Genomic DNA, 24,844 nt, shown 5'->3' with positions numbered 1-24,844 from the left:
AAGATCCCCTTAAATAGGGCAAAAAAATCTGCCCGTTATGCACAAAACTCGTCAAAACCGGAACTTCTGGTCATTTGGGGCGGTACTTCCACCCCCAGGTAGTACCGGCCAACTTCCGGGTGAAGTAGGGCGCCCTCGGGATGCTCCCGATATGATTTCTGCGTGCAGAATCACCATTTCTGGAAGCTCACCGGAAGTAGGGTGGAAGTACCGGCCACTGGAACTTCCGGCCAAAAAACTGCTTCATGGAAACTTGAAGAACTTTTGCATCCGGACTTCGATTTTGATGATCTTGGGCTCGTTCGAAGCTAGTAACAAGCTCTACAAGATCATGCAGGGAACCATCGTAGTCCAGTAAGGTAGGATAGAAATAAATGATGCAAGGTTTGACCTATCTAAAGAAGAAATACCGGTAAAACCAACAACCTCGAAAATGCAACAAGTTGCCCGTGCAAAAAACCATTCTTGATGAACTAGAGCTTGTCATGAGAATAAGCACAAGCTCTAAAACATGCCATGGATAATATTCAAATAACAACCAAGAAATATGATGCAAGGATGCAAGGGTTTGAGCTCTCCGAAGGATATGATCGAGTTACTCACTCGAGAGCCCTCTTGATAGTACGACAACTAAACTATAAACCGGTCTCCAACTACACCATGAGACTGGTAAGAAGGAACCCTATCAAGAGCAAACCTTAACCTTGTGCGTTCCTCTTGAGCTCGATGATGACGATCTTGACCGCAACAAGATGGAACGCATTTCTTGATTGTGCTTGCTTGACGAAGTCTTGTGGACTGCTCCCCCATATTCTACCATGGGAGAGCTTCTTCTTCGGTGCATATTTACATATCTATGATCACCATATGGATGGAAAGCTTCAAGCATATGATCTCTTCGAGTTGGCTCATCTTGAACTTGCACTTCATTTCTTCATTATTCATCGTTGATGTCTTGAAGTTAAACTTGAGGGCTCACTTCATCTTCATCTTCAAGACATACTTGACACTTGATCTTCTTCATTTGCTTCTTATTGCAATCTTGAAGCCAACATATGGTTCAAGCATTGCCTATGGACAAGTCCTACAAATATAACTCAATGCAAACATTAGTCCATAGGGATTGTCATTAATTAACAAAACCACACATGGGGGCTCCATGCACTTTCCCGGTTGTGGTAGTGTTTGGCCAAACTATTTGAGATCATAAAATGCAGAAGATATATATCGGATCCTAACACAAAATGCAGCGAGGGGATTTTCTGGGATGCTCGGAAGCATCAACTACATGCACTGGGATGAAAGAATTGCTCATTTTCTTGGCAAGAGTTGTACAAGGGTCATGCCGACGACTGCAGTGAAGTTGTGGCAGATTATGACCTCTTGATTTGGGACACTTTCTTTGGCATGGCAGGAACTCACAACGACCTCCGGTGTTTGCAAGACTAGGTGAGATACATTCCAGCCGTCAACTATGAGATCAATGGCCACTCACACAACAAGGGGTACTACTTAGCCGATGGTATCTATCCACCGTATGCAACATTTGTGAAGACAATCCCCTACAGAGAAGAGAGCTTATTTTGTGACATGCCAAGAAGCATGTCGGAAAGATGTTAAGCGGGCTTTTGGTGTGCTCCACCAGCATTTTTTTCCATTGTGCTCTTACCTGGTCGTTGTCAACTATGTGGAAGGCGATGAATTGTTGTATGATTATGCACAACATGATCATCGATAGTGTGCAAGATGAACCAGTGAATGATGACCATCCATTTAATCATGAAGGACCTCTTGCCCAACTTGACTAAGGTACCTAGCGAGTTTTCTGTTTTCCTCGCCATGCATCAGGAAATTGGAGATGCACAAGTTCATACTCAATTGCATAATGATCTAGTTAAGCATTTGTGGGAGAAGAGAGGAAACGCCACATGATTCTTGAACTAGTTGAATTGCAATTTAAGCGATTGCTTCTCCACAAGGCTCATACCAGCACTGAAGTATGTAACCGATGCCATACTCCCAGGAAAAGCTCGAACGGACTTGAATAAAAGGCTACATGTACCCGAAACCGACACAGGTGGGTAGGTAGAGAATACCTACGGGCGCGAGACAACTCTCTCTAAGGAACTCGGCGAAATAGCCCTGTAACTTCGGGAGAAGAGGTGCCCCCTCACAAAAGGGGGTCACAGTGACCATGCCCGGGCGACTGTTCACCAAAATCACATGTCTCCGCATTATGAATTATTAATTCGTAATAAAGCTCACAGTTTCCCCAAGAAGAGGTGAAATTTCATCTATGGTCACAGAGATGCAACCTATTCATTATACATATATTTGGACAAGATTACATACTGACCCACCGGATCTCCACTTCCATCTTGTCACATTTTATATCATGCACTGCAAGTCACACTAGTCGTTATTATTCCTCAATAAATCAAAACAAAAAAAAAGATCAACCACGTTGCTTATTCTAAGTTTCTAATCGTGTTAACAATTTACACCTAGCTAATGAATTACTTACACATGCCCACACGACTATAAATTACCTACACATCGCAAGATTTCCTGAGTCAGCAGTCTTTGCAATGGTATCCAGATGCTGTTGCAGCCAGCAACCACGGCTACAGTCACAACCAGCTTCACTGCATTCCTTTACCTCTTCTTTTCCCCATCACCTAATCTATTGCATGTGAATTGAACATCGACCACGTCGTTGACTCCAATGTTACTGACCCCGCGAATAGGAATGAACGTCATGTGCAAGCGTCTAGCATACATTTAAAGGATTAGCAAAATTACAGTGAAAACAACAAACAATTGAAGATGTGACACAGTAATTCATCAGTGCAAGCAATGCTCATATATCCTAGTTTTGTTTTCAAAACAATGGGCAAAAAAAAAGTAGAGGCCAAACAGTTAGCATACACAAATAATGTGTTCATGTCTATGCACTTTTACTGTTTTTTTTTTTATAGAACTAGTATCAGCTATTGTTGCGCTTTCCAGGTATGCAGATCTTTTGAGGAAAACAGGTATGCCGATTCAGACATTCAGTGAACTATATTTTTAAATGAATTCTGCTGAGGTGGTGGATTCACGAGACAAGAGACATGAGAAACATTCCACCTCTGCCTACTCCTCATGGCATAACCAGCAGACTAAGAACAAAATGCTTTCGATGCTGAGGTGACAACGAAGGTCACTTCACTAGAACCGTTCTTTTTCTAAAACCATGTCTACCATTCCGTTCACATAGAAAGGAATTTGCAGGAGTGACTGCACACATCCTATTTACTGCTGTAATGTGTCTTCACTAATCGTATTAAAGAATTGGCTCTCTAAAATCTAACCAATAAACATGAGAATCATGCAAAGTTGACAGAGGTAAGAGGACGCCAGATTGTATGGAGCTGTGCATATACCTGTTCTTGTGATCGGAAATACATGAATGGAGTATAGTGTAGGAAATTTGAAACCCTTGATGTGTATATATCAGCATATCTACAACAAAGGAAAAAAATAGTTGTATCACAAACAAGCTCAGGGTCTGTAAAATATGCATCACTATGAAAACATAACCACTCACTTCTCAATTTGCCTGGTTAGATGACTCTTGTCCCATAGGCCAGCACGTGACAGCCAACCCCATCTTAAAGTGGAAATAACATTTGCTTAGTTTATCTTTCTATGTGCATGCAATGCACCAGGAGATAAGTGAGCTTTAGCGTAAAAAAATATACATGAACGAGATAGGATATTGGTTCCAGAGCGAATGGAATCATGGATATTACAAATACGAAGCAAAATAAAGTTATGCCCTGAGATTTTACAGCAACTAAACTTAACGGGTTTTTTTTTTTTTTGCGAATTAGCAGGTATTCCTTTTGCAAGGAACACGTAGGACAATCACATTTGATTTACTTCTCACATCAAAATATTCTCATAGGAACTTTGCAGTAGTGCTCATTATACCTTTTATTGAAAAGTTCTCCATCCGATTCAAGCAATGGCGCAATCTTTTCGTCTAATCTCTGCATAACAATAAGCAACTTTTGCATACTTTCTGTAAGCTCCTGATCATTCATACAAGTTGCAGCAAGCGTCTGGAAATGAGTAAAACTGATACATTAGCACAAGCATCTTAAGAACTTGCAACAAAAAAAGTCACAGCCTGCAAACCAAAACAAAATCATGAGACTATCTTTTCTTTTGGCTTAAGTTGTAGATGTTTCTGTGCTACACAAGTGCGTTTCTGAAATTTTGTTGTTAATGGGTAAAATCTCAAGCTTCTGAAGCGAAAAAAAATTCAATATGTTAAATCTCGCAAAGGCATTATGGCTTCACTCTTAATACCTGTGCAGGACGTGAATTTGTGCGTCTCTGTAGAGCGAGGCGCAGTTGGTTAAAAAGGTCTCCCACAATTTCCTTTTGTTCTATAAGTGTGACAAGCTTTTCTTTCTGAGTATGGCTCTGGATCAGTGCGTTAAACTGCAAATACAAGAGAACACAAAAAAATCAGTCACTACAGAAAAATAGTAGGAGTACCTTTATCAGCAACATAACATATACATTAGAACTAAATGTGACCTCTTCTGGGTCTTGTTTCAGAGGTGTAGAGATCAAGAGATACAAAATATTAAACATGGTTAATGTCTTAAAGATAAGTTATCATCATTTGGCATCACATGTTGTACTGAATCTAGTGCAATTTATTCAATCAAGCAAAATTATGGTAAAAGAATTCTGCAGCAAAGTTCCCAGTGACAGAGTTGGTAAACTTTCCACAGAAGGTTTTTTTTACCTCATATTCCTATACCTGGAATGTGATATATTAATGCTAAATGCTGCGTATACAGAACTTGGTTTTATATAAACTGGTGACGAAAGTAAGCAACCTAACCTCATCTTCCAATTCTCGGCATATTAATGCTGTCCTCCATCGTAAATGAACTTTTGATTGGCTTACATCTGTGAAAATATGGTCCCCCACATATAATATCTCATCTCCATGAATATCTAGGGACTTCTCAACCATCTGAGCACTACCACCAGAGTACAAGCCACCTAAATACCCAATTAAGAGAGGAGTAATAAGTCAGCCACAGAAAAAATAAAATCTTCCGATCAAACCAATACATCAAAAAAAGGCACATGCACATGATAGAAACAAGACATCAAGGTTTTGTGATCTAGAAATATAAGCTTAAAATAGCCAAGGATACCCTTTTGGTAAATAGTATGCATAATATTTTTCTATTCATATGCTAGCATGAATAAATTTATTTATTTTTATTCCACTTGGTCAATCTGAAATATGTATTCAAATAATTATGTAATTTCCATTCAATATTTAATGTTTTCATAAATAAATATAAACAGGAATTATAATCAAATTACCATATCAATTAGCAGCCTGAAATTCCAGGATGTTCATACAGTACAAAAACAACAGAACAAGTAGTAGAGATTTTTTAAGAGTTTAACATCATTAATAATGTCAAGATTTTAACCTGAATTTGCTTTAAAACAGGGACGCAATAATCCGTCGTTAGTTACAACCTCGTATAATGGATGCGAAATTTGGAAAAACTCTGGCTTCCTCGCGGATACTATAACCTACAGTAACAAAGAATAGATTGATCTTCATGAAATCTGAAGTATGATAACAAGGAAGTACTGACAAGTATAGTCGCCATTAATTAGGACATAAATACTCACCATTTCAAATAGATCTCTCCATCCCATATCATTAGGAAGAAAGCGATTGAATGCATGATTCATCATTTTGTTCGTATAGTGGTAATCTGAGTTAGTAATTAGAAGCAGCCTTTTTCCAGCCTAATGAGTTGAAAAGGGTAAATCAGTCATTCAGTACAGAGGTATAATGACTATTTCAAATGGATCATAAGCTCTTAAGATGACAGTTATTAACCTCTTTTTGATCTAGAAGAGCTAGAGGCAGTTCTGGATCAGGCTCCACAAATCGCTCTGGCTCAGCCATTATTTCGCTCTACATTTCGACCAGCTAAAGAAATTTTAAGATAAATATCACATAAGTAATATATAAATGACCAAAAACTACCTTGAGTTGACCTTCTACATGTGCTCGAAAAAGTGCTTTGGAAACAGCCTGAAACCAAAAGGCTCCAAATGTCATGACACAACGAAGGTAGTCATGTAAAAGAAGCAGTAGTGCTCTTACATCGTACAGTCCTTTGTAATCCAGTGGCCCAAGTTCAGCAGGCACCAATCCTTGGTCCAACCTGTCAACCATCTGAAAAAAATACGAATGTCGATGTCCATATAAATATGGTTCAATTTTAACTTGAGAAAGGGTTTAGTATGATAGTTTCAAGGTTGTAACCTTGTTTTTTGTTTATTTATTTGCTATTCTCAGTATTCCTGAATTAGTCAAAGTAGGACTAATCATATTAATGTATATGAAGTAGGAACACATACTGTTCAATTTGTGAACACGGGGTAACCTAGCTACATAAGATTTTTTAGGAAATGCTTAACCAAATCCCCACTGCAAGCCAAATACCTTGTAGTCCCAATGTCCCATTCATTACTGCTACAAACAACACTACTACCGAAAGACTGATGGTAGCTTGGTAGTTGGATCCGCACAGTCACATGGTATCATTTCTTCTAATTAATCTGTACATCAAATTAATGTACGCACCATTGAGCCTATAACGTAACATATGTCAAAATGAAAATAACTAGCAAGAAGAGCTTTAACAGGCTAGAACTTAGCATACTATTTCTCCCTGATTTTAAACCACCATTGCAATTCTTACCAAGTTTTGTAGTAATATTGACAAATACTCTGTTTCTAAAAAAAACTGTGTTTATTTCAGAGAAAAATCGAATGTCAACCATATCAAGTGAAATGACACAAAAAAATTATCGGAAAGGGTAAGTAACCTGCATGAACATAACAGCTTCTGAAACAGAGAAAAGGGTATTTAGAAACTCCCATGTATTTTCTTTCCGCAGGTCCACCAATTCCCGTCCATATATTTCACTATTCACATACATTAATAAGAGTTATAATTCTCCCTGGAGTGAAAAATTTGACAAAAAGTCTCATGTATGTCTACCTCACAGCACGAGTGGGCAGCATCCGGGTGCCATGCATGACCCTCTTTATGTAGCCAAAACGGTCAGCTTTTACCAAGTTTCCTTTTACTTTATCCATAATAAGACCTCTAATAACCTGTGGAAAAGTAGTCAGTTATAACTCTAAGATTAATGTATGTCTTTTGAGGTATTATGGATGAAGTAGACACAGGTACATTACCAGGTCAGGATCAAATTCAAGGTCATCAACAGGGAAACCCATGCCCTTCAGGTTGGCCATCCCATAGTCATATGCACGTCCTTCCCAGGCCTACACAAATTTCCTAAGACGTCATTACGTTATGCGCTCTAACATAATAAGCACAATGAAAATCATAAAGAACATGGTGGCACTCCTAAAAATATGTTTCAGGATTGCATGTAGTATCAGTTCAACAAATGTGTCCCGTACTTTCTACATATGCATTCCTCAGCTTCAGAACATTGAGTAGAAAAATCAAGAAAATAGGTGTTGAAGTTACCATCACATTGTAGTGAATCAAGGTATAATCCATGTCATAGCCAATGACACTGATAGATCGGAGATTCAGCGTCCTGGTGCAGAAAATTCCACGAGGAGAGTTCCTTACTGTTAAAGGATCCTGCATTTAGCAAAATAGATAGCACTCCTGTGTCATCGGAAGGCTGACTAGTTCTCCATCATCATGATGCTCGATACATATGATTGAAAAAAGAAAAAAAAAACAGCCATGGGAGTTCAACAACCAAACTTTAGCAGTCAGACAATAATTGGAGATAAATATTTATGTTTACGTTGCAGAATTTATACTTTAGCATTGACCGTGCAACTTCAGATTTTAACATATTATATGCAATCATCTATTCATCATTTCTTGGAACATTTTGGTTTTTCCCTTATGATGTATCTGCTGCAGTAACGTTTCACTGAATATTGGGCACTTTCAAACAACTTCCAAATAAGACCCTTGAGGTGAAATAGGAATTTATTTAAGTGAATTGAAATTAGGTATGTATTTAATTACTCAAGAAACATCTGGGCTTAGTTGAGGATCTTCCGAATAGACAAAAACAGCCTTTTTGCCACTGTGGACACTCCAATTGAATAGCATATAAATGAAAATACTTCCTGTATTATTACTTCCGTATCATTCTTTCTTGATACTCCTATTACTTTATTGGTTCATATTAGTGCTACCACAACAATGAGAAAAATCATGAAAGTTCTGTCATCAGGCTTTTGATACAAACTGAGGGTGATGCTCATGCTGAAAGCCAGGAAGAAGACAGATCTTTAAGAGTTGTACAGAATAAATGTTAGGGAGCAGGACAGAAATAGAAGAAGCATACCAAACACCAGGAAGGTGAAAATCATGCTATATATAATGGGGTAGAATATTACTGCAATTCCCAAGTCACTGAGCAACGTTTCAGCTTCTCTGGCTTCTTTCCAAGCTATCTCCTCTATAGGACCATGCAGCGTTGACTTTCCATTCCCACCTAAAATTCAAGAAGATTTCCGAGTAATTATAGTCATTTTCTAGCATAATTCTGATATTTTTACAGCATAGTTCATCGAAAAAAGAATCGATTATATGGCTGATGGTTTTGTCTAAAACATCCCGAGCGATCATCTGATGCCACTCCCCCCCCCCCCCCCCCCCCCTCCAATAATATCATAGACAATCATGGCAGAAGGAGTATCAGAATTACAGAGGTCGGAGCTCACCGAGCGCGTCGAGGTGCCTCCTCCGTACGTTCAAATCCCCCTTGGTGCTCTCCCCGAGGTAGTCGACCTCCGACAGTCTGGACGATGTCACTGAGAAGTAGGGTTCCTCGTCGTCGTCCTCCTCGCACTGCTCCCCCTGGACCGCCGCCGGCTTGCTGGCGTCGAGCGCGCGGCACCGGAGCGACAGGGGAGAGCCCGGGAGGCGGAGGCGAGTCCTGACGACGCATCGCGGCGGTCTGGAGCGCTGCGGGGGCGGCGTCCGCGGAGGGAACCGGATGCAGAGGCGTCGCACGAGCTCGACGGGGTCCGCCATTGCCGCGCGCGCACTGCTGCTTCTGGGCTGCTGGTGGTTTGGTTGAGAGCGAGAGACAAGTCATGGGAGTGGATTGGGATAGTGGGGAGTGGGGACGCCGGGAGAAGGTGGAAAATTTCAGAAAAAGTTCAAAAACTGGTCCATAGCTCGTCGTAGATAACTTCAAACACGTCAGATTTTTCTCCCGAATGCCAGATTCATGCATCATGCATCTTTCCTTGACCTGCATTTTTCCTGGTGACCCTAACAAAATACTTTTAAATCCTAAGCTGTTTTGCTTGGTCTTGAACAGCTAATTATGAAACTGTCGTCTATATTGTCAACTCTTATAAACATTTTAAGATGAGCCCTACAGTCCTACACTATTGGTCCTTAAAAGTTCAGGTCTTCAAAAAAATATGGATTCTCTTTTATGGATGTATGTAAAGATAATAATATGGAAAAAAAACATTGACAATACAACTTATCTCCTGCACACAAAAAATGTTGGGAGAAATGTGCGTCTCTTTTGTACGGAACAGACAGACTAAAAACCATGTCAATGTACCAGAGGCCACAGCCAAGTCAATTCCAAGAGCTGGACGACATTTCGACTTTTGATGAACAGCACCAAGACACCATTGGCTTCCCTTTGACCAACGCGGGTTCAAATAAAGGGCACACAAATTTTATTTCATATGGACTAATTTGCGTTTATGCCAAGTGTTGACACGGTGTTTGTCACAACTCCCTGCACTAGATGAGTCGTTGGAGGCGAGAAAAATTCACGGAGAAAACAAGAAAGGCCCCCAAGGGTTTTCAACGTTCCTAATTTTGACACGTATGTTGATTCATCGAACTCGCTTCCAACTGTTTTCTTGATAGCTGAAGGTGTTTTACGTACCTTCAAATGTTTTTAATAGGACTTTAAGGCCCACTTTGAAACGCATTAAAACAAAAGATATAATAATAATAATAATAATAATAATAATAATAATAATAATAATAATAACTTTTCGTGGTCACTGAATTGATTCAGGGAGACTTGGACAATTGATTCAGTTAGGCTACTGAATCTTGATGCCGGTAAACTCGTCTATTAGGTCACTCTGATTACACATAAAAATAACTACACACAAAGGAATACTTCCTGGAAGCAAAAATACAATATAATGCTGTAAACTCGTCTATTAGGTCACTCTGATTACCAATGCTAGGGGTGCTAGCTATGTTAGGTGTAACGCTGCAATGCGAAGTCCATGGATCGAACAAGGTGCTCTAGAATCCAGTTCCGCCAGCTTGCCACGCTTTTCGTGGTTGTCTATGTTTGAAGCATAGATTCTTCTTGCTCCGAGACGACAGACAGATCCATATCGCATCCGTCCCGATGATATACGATTGCAACATGTGCGGCGCCAGTAAAACCCTGAACGTCGAGGCGCATCTGCCGGCCACCAGACTCGACGTGATGAGCTCTAGCTGCTGTCCCGACGTCCCGTGGTAAGTGTCGAGACTTAGAGCCACACGGCCGGCGCCCACGCACGACGATCTAGTTTACTCATCATCACAAGTGCCCGCAGAGCGTGACGGACATCATCACCATCCTGCAGACCGACGCGAAAGCGGCTCGCAGCCACTGTGTCGACGCTGCTCCGGCGCCGCCGCCCTTCTCCGTGATCCCCGCGCCGTCGGGGTGATCATGATCAGGCAGCTGCTCCGCCGCCTCCGCGTACGCGCCCTCCTCCCATCCGTCCAGGCCCGGCGCGTCGTCCCTGCACAGCCCCTGCGGCACGTGCGGCGGCACAGACACCGGCAGCTCCTCGTAGTGGCCGGCGTCCGCGCCCGGTGACTCCGGTTCCGGCGTGCACGGCGGGCAGCGGTAGCACAGCTTCAGCTCCATCGCGACGTCAACTCTCCTTGGGTTTCGACTTTCGACGCGAGCGAAATATATCTACGGCCCTACGGGCTACGGCAATACTGACTTCCGATCCGGGCCTTGATTTGGTGGATGAAGGATCGAGAGTTTGAGACGGAATCGGGATTAGCCGGGAATCAACTCTCGGGTCCTAACCGAACTTACCTCTAACAGTGCACAAAATAAACAACGTTTGGGAGGAAAAGCAGAACACACGGTATAAGTAAATTTAACACATTATTTCGAAAATGTGGCACCTCGATTCCAGTACACCATACTCGATTTGCAAGCGTTGGAGAAACAACGTTGATGCTACATGCACCAGATCATCAGAGTAAAAAGTGATGGCGAGCCAGGAAATATCGAGGGAGATAGGTTTTCAGATTAAGAGCAGGCTACATTACTCATAAACATATTCCACGGAGACATAAATCGACCTCCTTCCCATTTCGAAAAAAAAAAAATCGACCTCCTGAACAGAATCAGCAAAGCTCACATGGGTCTTCGTAGACTGGCCCCTGGGATTTCATGAAACTATGCAGGCCTGTGCTCAGGTCTGTCATAGGCTGCTATGTTCTGCGGTTCACACTCTGGGCTGAAGAGCCGCACAAGCACCGCTGATGTCGCGCTACAAGAGACTGCTCCGCATGATGCCCACCTGAGACTCCTTGGAACAGTTATCCTTGGACCTGCAGAATGAACACAACGTCAGCGAAATAGTTAGTACAAAATTTCAGTTTCGTTGGAAGGACTATCACCCAAAACAATATTTGTCATACTCATATAATGATAGAAAATAATCCGATTCACAAACCCGTGATAATGATAACAACAAATATATGTGTGAAAGATGAACAGGAACAAATATTGTTATCGAGTAAATGTAGACCATCACAAAGAATTTACCATAGTGAAGACGGCAGAGCACCCAGAAAGCAAGGCCGCCACCAACGGAGAAGATGCCAGCAGTGTGACGCATCAGACGGGAGCAGGGCTTTGACTCTGGCCGCATCACGTCCCCTTCTGACCATCCAAGTAGCTGTCGTAACGACATCACGGCCCTTAGCTTGTTTGGTGATAGAAGACTCTGCTAGTTTGCTGGAGCTGACAAGAGGTTCAGCTCTTCAGACTTCAGTGCACTTCGCTTCCTGAGATCGTTTGTAGTTAAATACTTTTTCCTTCCCAAACAATCTCAAGACTGAAATGTAAAATGGAAAAACTAACAGAGAATGTTGGCAGATGTGAACATGTTTTAAAAATTTTAACATCAGCAGTCTGATAAGATAAATGCAAATAGACCTATTCTCTGATTTTTCAGTGATCAATGATTACCATTTGTTAAACAGATAAGAACTTAGAGAATTTACAGCATCCAACCAATTAAGAGTTACAATAACACACCAGAAACTAATATCCAAAGTCCATGCTCCAGAAAAAAAAAACAAATCAGTGGCTAAAAACTGTGTGTACCCACTGTTGTGTATTTTGGCCTTCAAAGAAAGTGAAATCTACATATCAACGAGGTCCTATCCTGGAAAGTAAACTGTTTACCAACTCTATGATCATCCATATGTCTGTATGTGATCAAGTGAGAAGCAAGGCAAACAGGCTAAAGCACAGCAAACAAGAATAAGGTGATAGGAAAAATTAGCAGTCATGAAACAATATTGTGAAACTTTAGATACAAGAAATGAAGGCGTATGATGCAAAACTCGCCCTGGTTAATGGATATTTAGTTTACAAACACATGCAAATCAAAGATATTCTGTCGTTCTGTCATTGAAGGGGACATTCTGCTGGGCTTGAGCGTGCCATGTTACCATGTTCAGAACTAAACAATACATGCAATATTTTGACCTTTATGTTCAACCCGCAATTCTCAATTCTATTGATAGCCACCATTTCAGCTAGGATCAGTGATAACTTTGCGATGCCAATTTACTTTGGACATTATATGTTTACCTCTTATCACAGTGTGATGTGTGTAAACCAAGATCACTCAAACGGCAGAGCAAACCAGAACACAACAAACCCCTACCAGCGACATGCCAAAACTGCACACCAGATACTCTTCCTTTTGCCCAAAAGACACTAAGGTAAAGTGGAGCGGACTTAAAGTGGGGTAAGAGGTTTTGGAACTCCAGCAATATGGGAGATCAAGCTGCTAGTAACATTACAATAAAATCGCAGTAAACTGGATCGATCGGAACATCTCAAAAAGAAGATATATTTGGATTCAGTCGCTCATTTCATCGAACTAAGCACGACTCGGAACAATCCTAGCAAGCTACCTAGGGCTTTAGTAACACCGACCATTACCTCAAAAAAAAAAGCACAGAACAATGAACTGAACCCTTGCATAGCTTTCAGCGGTAAAAAAACCATGCAAGCAACTCCAACACAGCCATTGCCAGTTAAAATAAGATATCATGTGAAAGACAGTAGCATAGATGCCAATATGCACATCACACACTTCAGGCACAAGTCTAAATCTACCAGGGGAATTTGAGGGATTTGCCCTAAAGTTCGTAACCTATGATCATATGCCTATTTGATGAGCCACTGTGATAAAATGCCCTATAAAGCTGATTGTGCCACTTGATGGGAAAATCGAGGATTTGCACAGAAGTTTGTTGGTCATATACCCAATTTGAGCAACTTCATGAGAAGATGCCCTGCATTTGAATTAGCCTCTTGATGACTTTCGCTTTTTTACAAAGCCGAACCACTTAACACTTCAACACAAGCTGCAATTTGCCTACTTTACAAAAAAAATGACTTGACTCTTTACTGCCCAAAGAAAAGACAAGTAAAGGAGGCCTCCATCCATCAAATGAGGCAGAGGTCAGACGCCAGTGACTCTACGTGCAGAGCTTACAGAATCCTCGCTAAGGTCCTGAAAGCATATTGGTCATCCCTTCTCATCAAGTTCTCTTCCCATTTTCACATTATTTTCTATGGAAGCAAAAATGGATTGTTCCATACATGAAACCGGAATTCAGAGACATAAATAAATCGCAGATGTCGACATTTGCATTAGGGTCCATGTTGCCTAACAAACCAAGAGGGCTCATACAAGCTGGCAATAAAAAACTAGGGTTCATACAAATAGGAAATCAAAAGGAATGGAATTAAGGTTGAAGAATTTACGTTTCTTCCGGCCTTTCGCCTTGGTAGCCGGAATCGCCCAAGGCAGCCGGGTGGAGCGGGGTGGTGCCCAGCCGCGCACCTCCTGCGACAGACAGGATCGAGGTGAGTAGAGCGACGGAGAAATATGGACCAGCGAGAGAAGGGAGAGAGGGAGAAGTCTTACCTCAACGGAATGACGCAGCAAGCGGCCTTGGTCGCCGGAGTCGCCGTCGGTCACCAGAGGTGTAGCCAGGAATTGTTGACGCCCCTGGCCAAAAACCAAGGGCCCGAAAAATACACCAGTTCTAAGGCATAAGAGAATACAAGGCTCAGTTGGATAACAAATACAAATTAAAACACTTCATTCAATGTTGTTTCAACTCAGAACGTAAGATATAACAGAAGACAATGTATAGCAAACATAAAAAAAGATGGTACCAAATCAAACATCTGGTTGTCCTGACCCTCCCATGACTACATCTTCACTATCTCTCTCAAAAAAAAAGCCTACATCCTCACTAGTTGAAGAAGCTAAACCTTCAAATATGAAAATACCAATCAGTACATATGAAAGCCATTTCCTACCCATCAGACCGACATAGCACCCAGATAGCACCTAATGGGGAAATCTGAACAATGTAATTGCAAGAAGAAAACAAGATTTGGAAAGGGCAGAGCAACAAAAGGGGAGAAAGCCGGAAAGGGGAATACCTAACTTACGCAGACGGGCGACGGTGGCCGTGCGGCGGACGGGTGGTGAGTGGTGACGAGGCGCCGGGAGACGGGAGCCGGGAGGAGGTGAGCGGCCGGCGGCGGGGTCGCGGGGAGGTAGCCGGCGCTGGGCGAGCCGGCGGCGGGCGGTCTGGACTAGTCGTGCGTGTCCAGAGACGAGACTTCTCATCTGTCGCTGGGTTTGCAAATCGACATGCAAAGCCAGGCCGAACTGGGCTGGGCTGGGCTGCGCCCCAAGCCAAGATCTAGTATATTATTAGCCCGGTAGTTTTTCCACGCCCCAGGCCATGGCCCGTCTTTCCTGGGGCCCAGCTCCGCCTTTGGTCACCAGCTGGATGGAGGCGCTGCTGGAGGGCAAACCCTATACACCGACCAGGTGGACGCCTACCGCGCGCCGTACACTCCGCGCGCGGTACGGGCCGTCCCAGTTAGGTGCGGGCTGCCTCCTTTTTCGATTTTTCTTTTCTTTTTTGTTTCTTTTTTCCTGTTTCCTGTTTTTTCTGTTTTCATTTCTTTTGTTCTTTTGTTCTTTTTCTTTTTTTTACTTTTATTTTTCAGATCGAAAAATAGAAATATTTTTTAAAAATTCAAATTTAAAAATGTTTAAATTTTGGAAATGTTCAAATTAACAAATGTTCAAGCTTAAAAAAATCAATTTTAAATTTGTTCAAATAAAACATGTTTTATTATAACAATTTAAACTAAAAAATGGTTACTTTAAAAATTGTCCAAATAAAAAATGTTCAAATTGAGAAAATGTTCAAATTTGAAAATCATTCAATTTTGAGAAACGTTCAAATATGAAAACCGTTCAAATTTGAAAACCGTTCAAACATGAAAAAATTTCATATTTTACAACAATTTTTTAAGAAAAAAAATCTGAACATTTTTTGAAAATGTTCAAAATTTTCAAATCTGGACATACTGAAAAAAAGATTCATAAATCAATTCCGGAACAAAAAGTCGAAAGAAGCAGCGAACCAAAACAGCAAGCGCTGCGCGATAATAGGCCAAGCATATGTCCGTCCGGGGTGCGCGGCAGCTACACTCGCGCCGACCAAGTCGGTGTAAAGGAGCGCCCCTGCTGGACCAAACGAAGCAGAGAAGACAGGGAAGGTGAAGGACTAGGAGGCCATCCGCTAGGCTTCCACTTTTCGGGCCTAAGCCCACTGTTTATGGGTGTTAACAACCCAATTCTTTTTTACTAGCGGAAACCTAAGTTTAGGCTCTTCTTTTCCATTTCTAAAAGGGCCACTACTAGAAGATACCCTCCGTCTGCCCTAAAAAAATAAAATACACTCCGTCTAATTCCCCCCAGAAACGCATCTTCCAAATTTATTTAATGTTAACTTTAAAAAAATAGGAGATGAGCTTCATTGAGCAAAGAGCATGGTTGTTCTAGTATGGTTAATTTAGTTCTTGAAAAAGCCGAATCATATGCTGAATCTATTGAATCAAAAGATGCAAGCTTCGTTGAGCAAGAGATGGTAAATGTGAAACAACCATGCTTGATTTTTCTCTACTTAAGGTAACTTACATGTTGCCCTATGAATTCTGTGTCAAAGTAACCGATGATCATAAAGAGCAACAAAATATAGCCGAACAATGTTCGGTTGATGAAGAGAATAAAAAGGAAGAGGCACGAGATCCAGAACAGCAAGAAAACAAGGCGTTGGAGAATCATCCAAATGTGTGGAAATATATTGTTCAATTCATGCAATCATCATACTCGCCCAACGTCTACAAAGAGGTATATCCAACAAATAATTTACTTATTTTTCGATTTGGTCAAAACCATATTCTTGATGCATCTATTAGCAAGATTTTCATAAAAAACTTTGAAAGACCAATGAGGAGAAGTAATTTGTTTGTTAGAAATATAATTTCTACACAACATATTGGTCAACATGTTGAACAATTTAGAAAGACCGATTACAGCCAAGGCTTCCCACATTGTTTCATGTGAATTTTATATCTACATGGGTAGCTTTGCTTACTTCATCCTTGGCTTACATTTGGTCTCAAGTGAGACATGTGTGCTATAAATATTTTGGTTCCAAAAATTTTAAGCCAAGGTTAGTGTCTTGTGGGAAAGCCGGTGATAGTATAATAACTTATTCAACTCCATCGGAAAAAGAGTGTAAAAATCAACACATAGTTGAATGTGGTGATGTAAAATCTCAACCATTTGGTTGCTTGATTCCAAATCTATTCTCACAACAAGATCGATTGGAAGATAAAAGGTGAACCTTCAGTTTGAGCATGTGTGATCATATCTTTGATGTGTTGCTGAAGAATGACTATATTATGATTCTTGATCACAATGTCAAGCCATCATTGCAAGAACGAATATACTGCAAGTTGCCTGATTCGTTTGGGCATATTATTGAGAATTGCGCCATGTTCCATCAAGTAGTACAATCGGCTATAGATAAAGGACGATTAAAATTTATTGGAACAAAAATAGATAACCAACCTATGTTCGATTGGTCTTGATGTAAGAAATCTATTCATCGGTTACCTCTAGCCGATTCATATGATGATGAGAAGGTGCACGCGAAAGATGAGAGGTTAAATCCTACAAGTGAAGATATAATTCAAGAGCATGATGAAGACATTCTTGAAGGCAGACATTCCACTGGAGTAACACCAGTAACATCAAGCATTTGGGGGGGGGGGGGGGGCAACAAGAAAATTCAAAGATCAATGGATGCAAAACAAAACAGGACAAAGGCCACGATAAGCACAAGGGTAAGAAAACTAAATTCATCGCAGATTTATTAGAGAAATACAAGAATGAGAGTGAAGCAAAAGGTGTTTATCGGCCAAGTATTGCAAAGTCATCAAGATCGCCCCCAAGTCGAAAGTCCGTTGTCAAAGGGAGAAGTTCAATGCAACAACTTCGTGTCCTTTCGTTGGGCCGCCAATGCCATTGTCATGGATGCCTCCCTATGCTTATTATTATCCATATCCATCACGGGACAGGTATGACCCAAGGGCATAATATCCGTCTTACAATAGATCATCGAACCCAAATTATGCATCTCCAAGAAGATCGTCATTTGATCAACGATCACATGTCAAAGACCGTTTTAATAAAAAGGAATCGGTCAGGAGCTCAAGGAAGAAGAAGGAGGTGGTAAAGCAAGTTTACCAAGTGAAATGGGATAACCATAAGCGAGATGTTTCAGATTCAATCTCAGATAAAAAGAGACAGTCAAGTTGACCTTGGCTACTGAAGGCAAAGAGATGAAGCAAGTAATTGTTGAAGTTCGATGTACCAAATATGAACAAGTAGACTTGAAAGTTCCCAAGGCCAAGGAAGCGACGCTACTATGCAAAACTAAATGACGACCGGGATGCCCACTCGGCTTAACAAAGGTGGCAAGAGAGAAAGCTGAAACGGCTTAGTGCCGCGAAGCTGAAGACCAAGAACATGGTGTGGGTCCCTAAGGGAGGACCTCAAAGAAAGGATGATGTGCAAGTTCTTGTTGCAAGGATTGCAGCAAGGATGAAAGAAGAAAATATCGAGGCTGGTAAAAAATCAACCTCGAATATTCCATCATATTGTAAGAAGTTTCGGTCATCACGCCATCCACATTATTCAGCTATGCCATTCTAATGTAACATATCCCCAAAGGGTATTACCAAATTGTTATTCATTTCATTAGTTGTTATTTTGTTGCTGATCCAAGAGGCCAAAATATTTGGAGTGCGTAATCAGATTTGTTGTTTTATTTCTTTCGGCTATGCATACTTTTGTGGATGAATTATACATGCCCCTTGAGGCAGAGAACATATGGCCGATATTTCTCTTATCGACCTAAGAGCATTACCTAATCATGGACAGTGTGGCTTGGTAACATTGTCCTTAGTCCTATTGGAAATGGAGACCAGGTATGCATTAATTTAATACTATGTTTATGCTTTTGTGATTTGGCTTTAGCAATCTTTAAATCTATGAAAGATCAAATTGTTCTAAATTTCATTGTTGGCATTGATTATGACCATAATATGTTTATTTTTTCTCTAATACCATGGAGATTGTATGATGATGCTTCAGTTTTTGAAAGCAATAGCCAATTTTTTTGTATGTTTATTTATCTCTTAATGGTTCTGTTTTTGAAGCCTTATACCACTTAGATTATCTTAGGCCGAATATGAAGCTTTGATATTCGTGCTAGAACTATTTTTTGATGTTGATGCTACACATATTGAGGCTTCTAGTGATTCGTTGTTAGTAGTATAAAAAATCCAAGATTTTCCAATGTTTAGACGAATCACTTGTTGTTTATCTTGATAAATGTCTAGTTATTCTTATCTTGAATTGATTTATCATTACTCACATATCTAGACATGAAAACTGAAGAGCAAATGAGTTGGCTCAACGAACATCTGGCTACCGTGTTTTTCATGGTGTATCTCATATTATAGAAGAGACGATGCTTTGTTTCACCAACACAGGTAAGGCCGGATTGGATCCCACTGCTTCGGCCACTAATAAAAAAATATAGTACAGGTAAAGATGAAAATCAGATGAAGCTAATTGTTGTTTACATGCGAAATATTATGAAAAGAGTGAACCTTAATGTTCGTCAATGGTTGTTATGAGAGATGTACATGATGGTATTTGTGTATCCATCAATTATCAAGATAAAGTGGTTGTTCTCAAAGACAATCAGAAGAAGTTCTACCAAAATAGCAGACAACCTGAACAGAAATGGCCGATACAGAATTATTTCTCTTAATTTGAACCAATGGCCAATGTGTTGACATCGTTAGCTAAAGATGGAGCGGGTTATTTTCTGGCACGCAAGAAAACAGGGAGGCATGTGTTGACACTCGTTTGGGGCCAATGGCTAATCAAGAAAATAATTCCGCCGTGACGGATGAAAATGGATAAGACACGATTAAAAAGATTCACTCGGCGAGTTTTTATTGCTCATTGAGGAGACACCATGTGCACCATGTAAAGTTGTGCCATGATCCAGCTTGATAGCCAATTATGCTAGCAGTCAGAGGTAATCTCGAGGATCGATATGAGAAGGTTTCCACTAGAACTCCTTTAAGATGATCTCAAATGAAGAAGTGATAGAAACAAAAGTTATGTGTCTCGCTGAAACAAGCAATTTTGTGGTTTGAATCATCGCCATTCGAGTTAGTATGCAACTTGTGGAGCTAAAATACTGCTGAAACCTGAATTAGCGGGGCTAGGGCGACAATAGAGGTGTATGAGGTTAGGCGCGATCAAAAGTGAAGGTGAGACGACTTAAACGTTAGGATTGATCTATTTTGTTGCGACTTTGATTAAGCGGTCAATATGAAATCATATGGAAAAGTGGTCAACGTGAAAGTTCTTCATTTTTTCAAGGCGAACAACTTTGTTGTTTAAGAGATTTTGATTTGACATTGTTTACTGCCTCAAAGATGGTATGAAAGGTGCATGTAAGTTTTTGACCGAACAATTATGAAAGTTCCGTCAAAACCATCCGAGTTAGATCCAAACTAGGGTTTAAACGTGAATCCAACACTCATTCTTGCACGGAAAGTCTAGGCGCTCCATATATACTTGAGAGTGCAAACTGACTGAACCAACACCAATCGAACAAACACATTTAATTTTTTTTTCGTGTTTATCTATTTTTATCACTCTCATTTGTATCTTTCTTCTCGTTTTTTGTTGTTCTTCAGGATAGGAGGCTGCGAATCCACGAGTCCTAGCTAGGGGCGGTCAAGCCAATCTAGGGCAGCCCATAGCCACCGCGCGCCCTGATGGGTCCCTCCTGGACAAGGCGGGTTTCAGGTCTACAAAAGAGCCCGCTGGATTGTCTTGCGTACCGCGCTTCCGGCGAGCCTCCCTCGGCGCGTGCTACCACGCATCATGCTCGACGAAGAGGAAGGAAGAGAAAAGGTATGAGCACTTGTGTAACAAACAATATCGACACCTGCTTTTATAGAGAACACAGAGAGAAATGGCGGGAGAATTAGGCTGAATGCGACGAGAAATGACGGGAGAGGTGAAAGTATAGAGATGGTAAACCTAGAGGGGGGTGAATAGGTTTCTACAGATTTTAATTCTTTCTTTGCAATATTAGGCTTTGCGGAATATAAAGATGAGCCTAATGCAAACTAGGTGAAGCAACCTATATGAGGATACAACTAACTCGAGCACGAAGGCTCTCTCAGGCAGTTAAATCACAAGTAAGGAGTTCGGTTAGAGATAACCGATAGCACGCGGAGACGAGGATGTATTCCCGTGTTCCCTTCCTTTGCAAGAAGGTACGTCACGTTTGGAGGGGTAGAGGTCCCACGAAGGATTCCCCACGCCACGAAGGCTCACCCTATTCTCCGGAGCCTATCCCACGAAGGAATAGCTCACTCACTTGTGGTAGACTTTGAGGTAGCCTCCAAACCTTCACAATCTTTCCCGGAGCAAATCCACAGCCCGGATGCTTCCAGACTCCTCTTGCCCACCTAGGGTTTCCAAGGAACCCTAGGAAGCAAGCTTCTCGATGAATACAAGGGGGAATGAGATTTGGCTTGGTAGAATGGTAGATCGGTTCCTCCTCTAGTGATTCCCCGGAGGGATTTGAGTTTGGGTGGAGGAGGAGGGAGATCGAAGGCTTTTGGTGTTTCTAGCAATGGAGTAAGAGAGAGAGAGCTCAAGAACAGCTTGTAGTGTAGTGCCTAACTGTTCAGAGGTAGGAGAAGGCCTATTTATAGTGTTCTTCGAAATATGGCCGTTGGTCACTTGCCACCTCATCTTTTCTCTCGACAAACCCGGTCAACCGGACCCCTGACCGGGATCGTCCTGGCGGGCAGTCGACCGGGCCAGTGACCGGACCTGCCGGTTGTGACCGGATGCTGGACCGGATCTAAACCGGGGGACGCTTTTCTTCTTCCAGGAGCTCCTCCGGTTGGCGCCCGGTTGGCGCCCGGTCGACCGGACCGCACGCCAGGCTCGCCGGTCTGGAGGCCGGCTGACCGGGCGGCAAACCGGATTACTCAGGCATTGGTTTGGCACCCGGTTGACGCTCGGTTGGCGCCCGGTCGACCGGACCGTACGCCGGACCAGCCGGTCTGGAGCCCGGTCCAACCGGGTGGCAGACCGGATTTCTGCTGTAGACCCCTTTTCGATTGTTGTTGAAGTGGGGGGTCTCCTTTAGCCATCTTGTTTCTTTGATACACCATTTATGCCTCTTTGCCTAATACCTGAGATAATCCTTATAAACGTATTTGGTCAAATACTCTAGCACGGTGTCATTGTTAGCAAAATAATGGATAAGGGTAAAATATCCTTACAATCTCCCCCTTTTTGGTATACGATGACAAACCGAGCTAGAGTCACATATAGATATTATGATAAGCTCTAAACCTTGATTCCATATAAGATATTACGACAGCTCCCCCATAATGTGTGCACTTGGAGAATTTGCGTTTAAATGCAAAGTGCACCATTTGTGAAATATGAGAAGCTCCCCCAATATCTTTAGGAAACAAGCATGGTATGGACAAGTATATCAAGATATATAAACATAAAGCATGATTATCCTAATAGAGTGATTAAGCAAACATAGTCGTCCATACACAAATTATTCGAAGTAGCAAGAAATCAAAGACAAATGAGCACAAGCCATATAAGATCCAAATAAAGCAACTCCCATGGCTTGTAACAATCAAAGAACCCCGTGGTCCTAGACTCTACTCTCTTCTCCCCCTTTGGCATCGGAACACCAAAAAGGCGAAGAAAAGAGGAGAGATGCTATCGCACCCATCAATAGAACTCATGCCCGACAGAGTAGGAGCTCTCGCCATCATCGCGCGCCGCCGCACCACGGTCATCCTCATCACCATCATCAGAAGGAGTAGGAGCACGAGCAGTCCGAGGAGGAGGACCACCATGAGCATACATGGAGAGTCGAAGTTCTGGAGCATCTCATCGGTAATGGGAGGCATCTCCCAAGCTGGTGCAACCACAGGCTCCATCTCAGGGCCAGAAGGAGGAACAGGAGCATTCCGTGCAGCCATGAACTCACTCTGTCTCCTCCGTGTCTCCTGGTTAATGGCAAGACTCTGATGTGCAACATCATTGGTGTTCTTGCACATCTGCCACATGCTGGAGAAGAAGCGAGCGGCACCACGCTGAGGGCGCCGGGAGTAGCTGGAGCTGCTGCAGGATCATGCTGTTCCTTGGAATGGCGCTCAGTGGTGGGCATCATGCAAGGGACTTCCGGGCGACCGTCCAGAGTAGGGAATCTGAATGGTTCCATGACGACCTTTTCATCAAGAATGTTGAGAGGAGCAGGAACAATGTAGTTGATGAGACACTAAACATACTGAGCATAGTTTGGAGTCATGCGGTCCATAACTGCGCGCTTCAGTTCACAGTAAATAAGATCACACCCATCAATCTTCCTTATCTTGGCAGGGTTGCAATAGTACATCAGATTCAGGTGATAATTCCTGACTTCACTAGTATCTCCTGACTTGCTGATGAGGCTCTCACGGAATAGCTTGGCAAGGACAAGGTATGAGTAGTACATCCCGGAGATGGTGGGAGGCCCAGCTGTGGGGTTAGTGGGATAGCAAAAGGAGATGTCACCTCTAGTCATCTTGGATCGAGTGTGAATTCGGTACCCTGGAGCACGGTCACCACCAACACCCAAGGCCGCACAGAACTCTGTGTAGGTGCAGGAGTACTTCTCCCTGCCAGTCATCCAAGTCATGGTGCGATCTGCATCGTCATGGAAGAAGACGGTGCAATGGAACTGACGGACTAGGAGAGGACAATAGGTGGGATCTTCTTGTGTATCATCGGGCTTGAGGCACACAAGGTCATATAGTCCCATACCCTTCAAGGTTTCAACCACAAAGCGGTACTTTGTGGCTTCATGCAAGGCAAGCTCTTGAGGATTGATGGCCTTGGGCATCACAACAGCCCCATTCTTCATAGACTCTTGAGTATCATAGAAACCATGCCATAGGGTTGCTTGTGTCTTGGTCCAGAAGAACTTGTCCCCACCCGTGTAAGTCTAGTGCTCATAGCGGTATGGATTCACCATCCTCACTTCCCGCCAATCACCACGGTGTGCATCCGCAAGATTGAAAGTTGGCACAACTTCATCATCATCCTCTTGGGCGGCATGCTTGTCCTTTTTCTTACCACCAACTGACTTGGTCCTTCTCCTCTCCGAGCTGGCAGTGTCAGTAGTCTGATGAGCTGCAGGAGGAACGCGACCACTAGACCGGCGGGGTGGGTTCTCAGCAGTCCGTCCTCTCTTGGCAACAGTGCCACGTAGTTCACCACTCCAACTTCCTGTGAATGAGAGAATAGAGCGAGGATAGTAGTGGGGTAAGTGTACATGTAATCAATAAGAGGGAAACCAAAAAGCATAGCATATATCCAAGTGTATTGATGAGATTTGTGCGAAAACTGGGCGATCCGGTGCACAGGCCGGTCCAACCGGGCGTCAGACCGAACGAGCCGGTTGACAATCCGGTCAGACCGGGCGGCACGCCGGGCAGGCCGGTTGACCAGGCTGGTGACCGGATCTGTCGACTTGTGAAGATTTGCCCAGATTTTCTACCACAAATTCATGCAAAAACTCAAAAACTTGAATATAGACTATAGCAATAGAGTGGAGTATGTGCTTTGTGTTGTGAGACACTCTAAAGGCATGAGGACTTGCAAACCTTAACCCTAACCCTAAGATTTCCTCAAATCTTGTCAAAAACTTGCAATGTGTGATGAGGACAAGAAATTAGGGAGGAAGGGAGAGTACATTACCCGAAGACATGGTCCTCCTTGATCAAGAGAGCAAGAGGAACACGAGGTAGGGCTTGAAAAACCAAGAACTCCAAAATTTCCCAAACTAGCTTGAGAGGGACCAAATCCTTCGGTGGAGATGTTCCAAGGGGCCCGATCTATGGTTTGGTGGAG

At 42.3% G+C, this 24,844-nt stretch overlaps 2 protein-coding genes across 3 annotated transcripts; both read right to left on the bottom strand.

Annotated features, from left to right (window-relative positions):
* Positions 1–2,267: 2,267 nt before the first annotated feature.
* On the bottom strand, positions 2,268–9,233 carry LOC127342481 (uncharacterized). Its single transcript, XM_051368438.2, has 17 exons — positions 8,837–9,233; positions 8,510–8,607; positions 7,611–7,730; positions 7,310–7,399; positions 7,110–7,225; positions 6,934–7,033; positions 6,206–6,277; positions 6,086–6,133; positions 5,936–6,013; positions 5,722–5,841; positions 5,514–5,619; positions 4,904–5,067; positions 4,357–4,491; positions 3,976–4,106; positions 3,590–3,652; positions 3,426–3,504; positions 2,268–2,770 (listed from the first exon to the last, which is right to left on the bottom strand). Exons 1-17 carry the CDS (start codon positions 9,147–9,149, stop codon positions 2,729–2,731), a joined length of 1,875 nt encoding a protein of 624 aa, XP_051224398.1. The 5' UTR covers positions 9,150–9,233; the 3' UTR covers positions 2,268–2,728.
* Positions 9,234–11,263: 2,030 nt separating this feature from the next.
* On the bottom strand, positions 11,264–15,058 carry LOC127342480 (uncharacterized). Of its 2 annotated transcripts, none has more exons than XM_051368437.2 (6): positions 14,884–15,058; positions 14,357–14,477; positions 14,194–14,275; positions 11,950–12,191; positions 11,513–11,732; positions 11,264–11,480 (listed from the first exon to the last, which is right to left on the bottom strand). In XM_051368437.2, the coding sequence occupies exons 4-5, from the start codon at positions 12,095–12,097 to the stop codon at positions 11,578–11,580; spliced, it is 303 nt and encodes a 100-aa protein (XP_051224397.1). In that variant the 5' UTR covers positions 12,098–12,191; positions 14,194–14,275; positions 14,357–14,477; positions 14,884–15,058; the 3' UTR covers positions 11,264–11,480; positions 11,513–11,577. The 2 variants fall into 2 exon arrangements, with proteins under 2 accessions (XP_051224397.1, XP_071684248.1); XM_071828147.1 differs by having other exon boundaries at positions 11,950–12,182.
* Positions 15,059–24,844: the final 9,786 nt, after the last annotated feature.

This window comes from Lolium perenne, chromosome 3 (genome assembly GCF_019359855.2).
Source record: "Lolium perenne isolate Kyuss_39 chromosome 3, Kyuss_2.0, whole genome shotgun sequence".
NCBI lineage: Eukaryota > Viridiplantae > Streptophyta > Magnoliopsida > Poales > Poaceae > Lolium > Lolium perenne.
Note: the sequence above shows the minus strand (reverse complement) of the source record. Positions and strands in the feature narration are given on the sequence as shown.

What these genes read in the sequence shown, in the direction of transcription:
- LOC127342481 (XM_051368438.2), bottom strand. Translation starts at nt 9,149, where the DNA reads ATGGCGGACCCCGTCGAGCTCGTGCGACGCCTCTGCATCCGGTTCCCT. An exon ending in ATGTAGAAGGTCAACTCAAG is followed by an intron (nt 6,014 to 6,085) that starts GTAGTTTTTGGT and finishes GTCGAAATGTAG; the next exon opens with AGCGAAATAATGGCTGAGCC. An exon ending in GGAGAACTTTTCAATAAAAG is followed by an intron (nt 3,653 to 3,975) that starts GTATAATGAGCA and finishes TTCCACTTTAAG; the next exon opens with ATGGGGTTGGCTGTCACGTG.
- LOC127342480 (XM_051368437.2), bottom strand. Translation starts at nt 12,097, where the DNA reads ATGTCGTTACGACAGCTACTTGGATGGTCAGAAGGGGACGTGATGCGG. An exon ending in GCTCTGCCGTCTTCACTATG is followed by an intron (nt 11,733 to 11,949) that starts GTAAATTCTTTG and finishes TTCATTCTGCAG; the next exon opens with GTCCAAGGATAACTGTTCCA.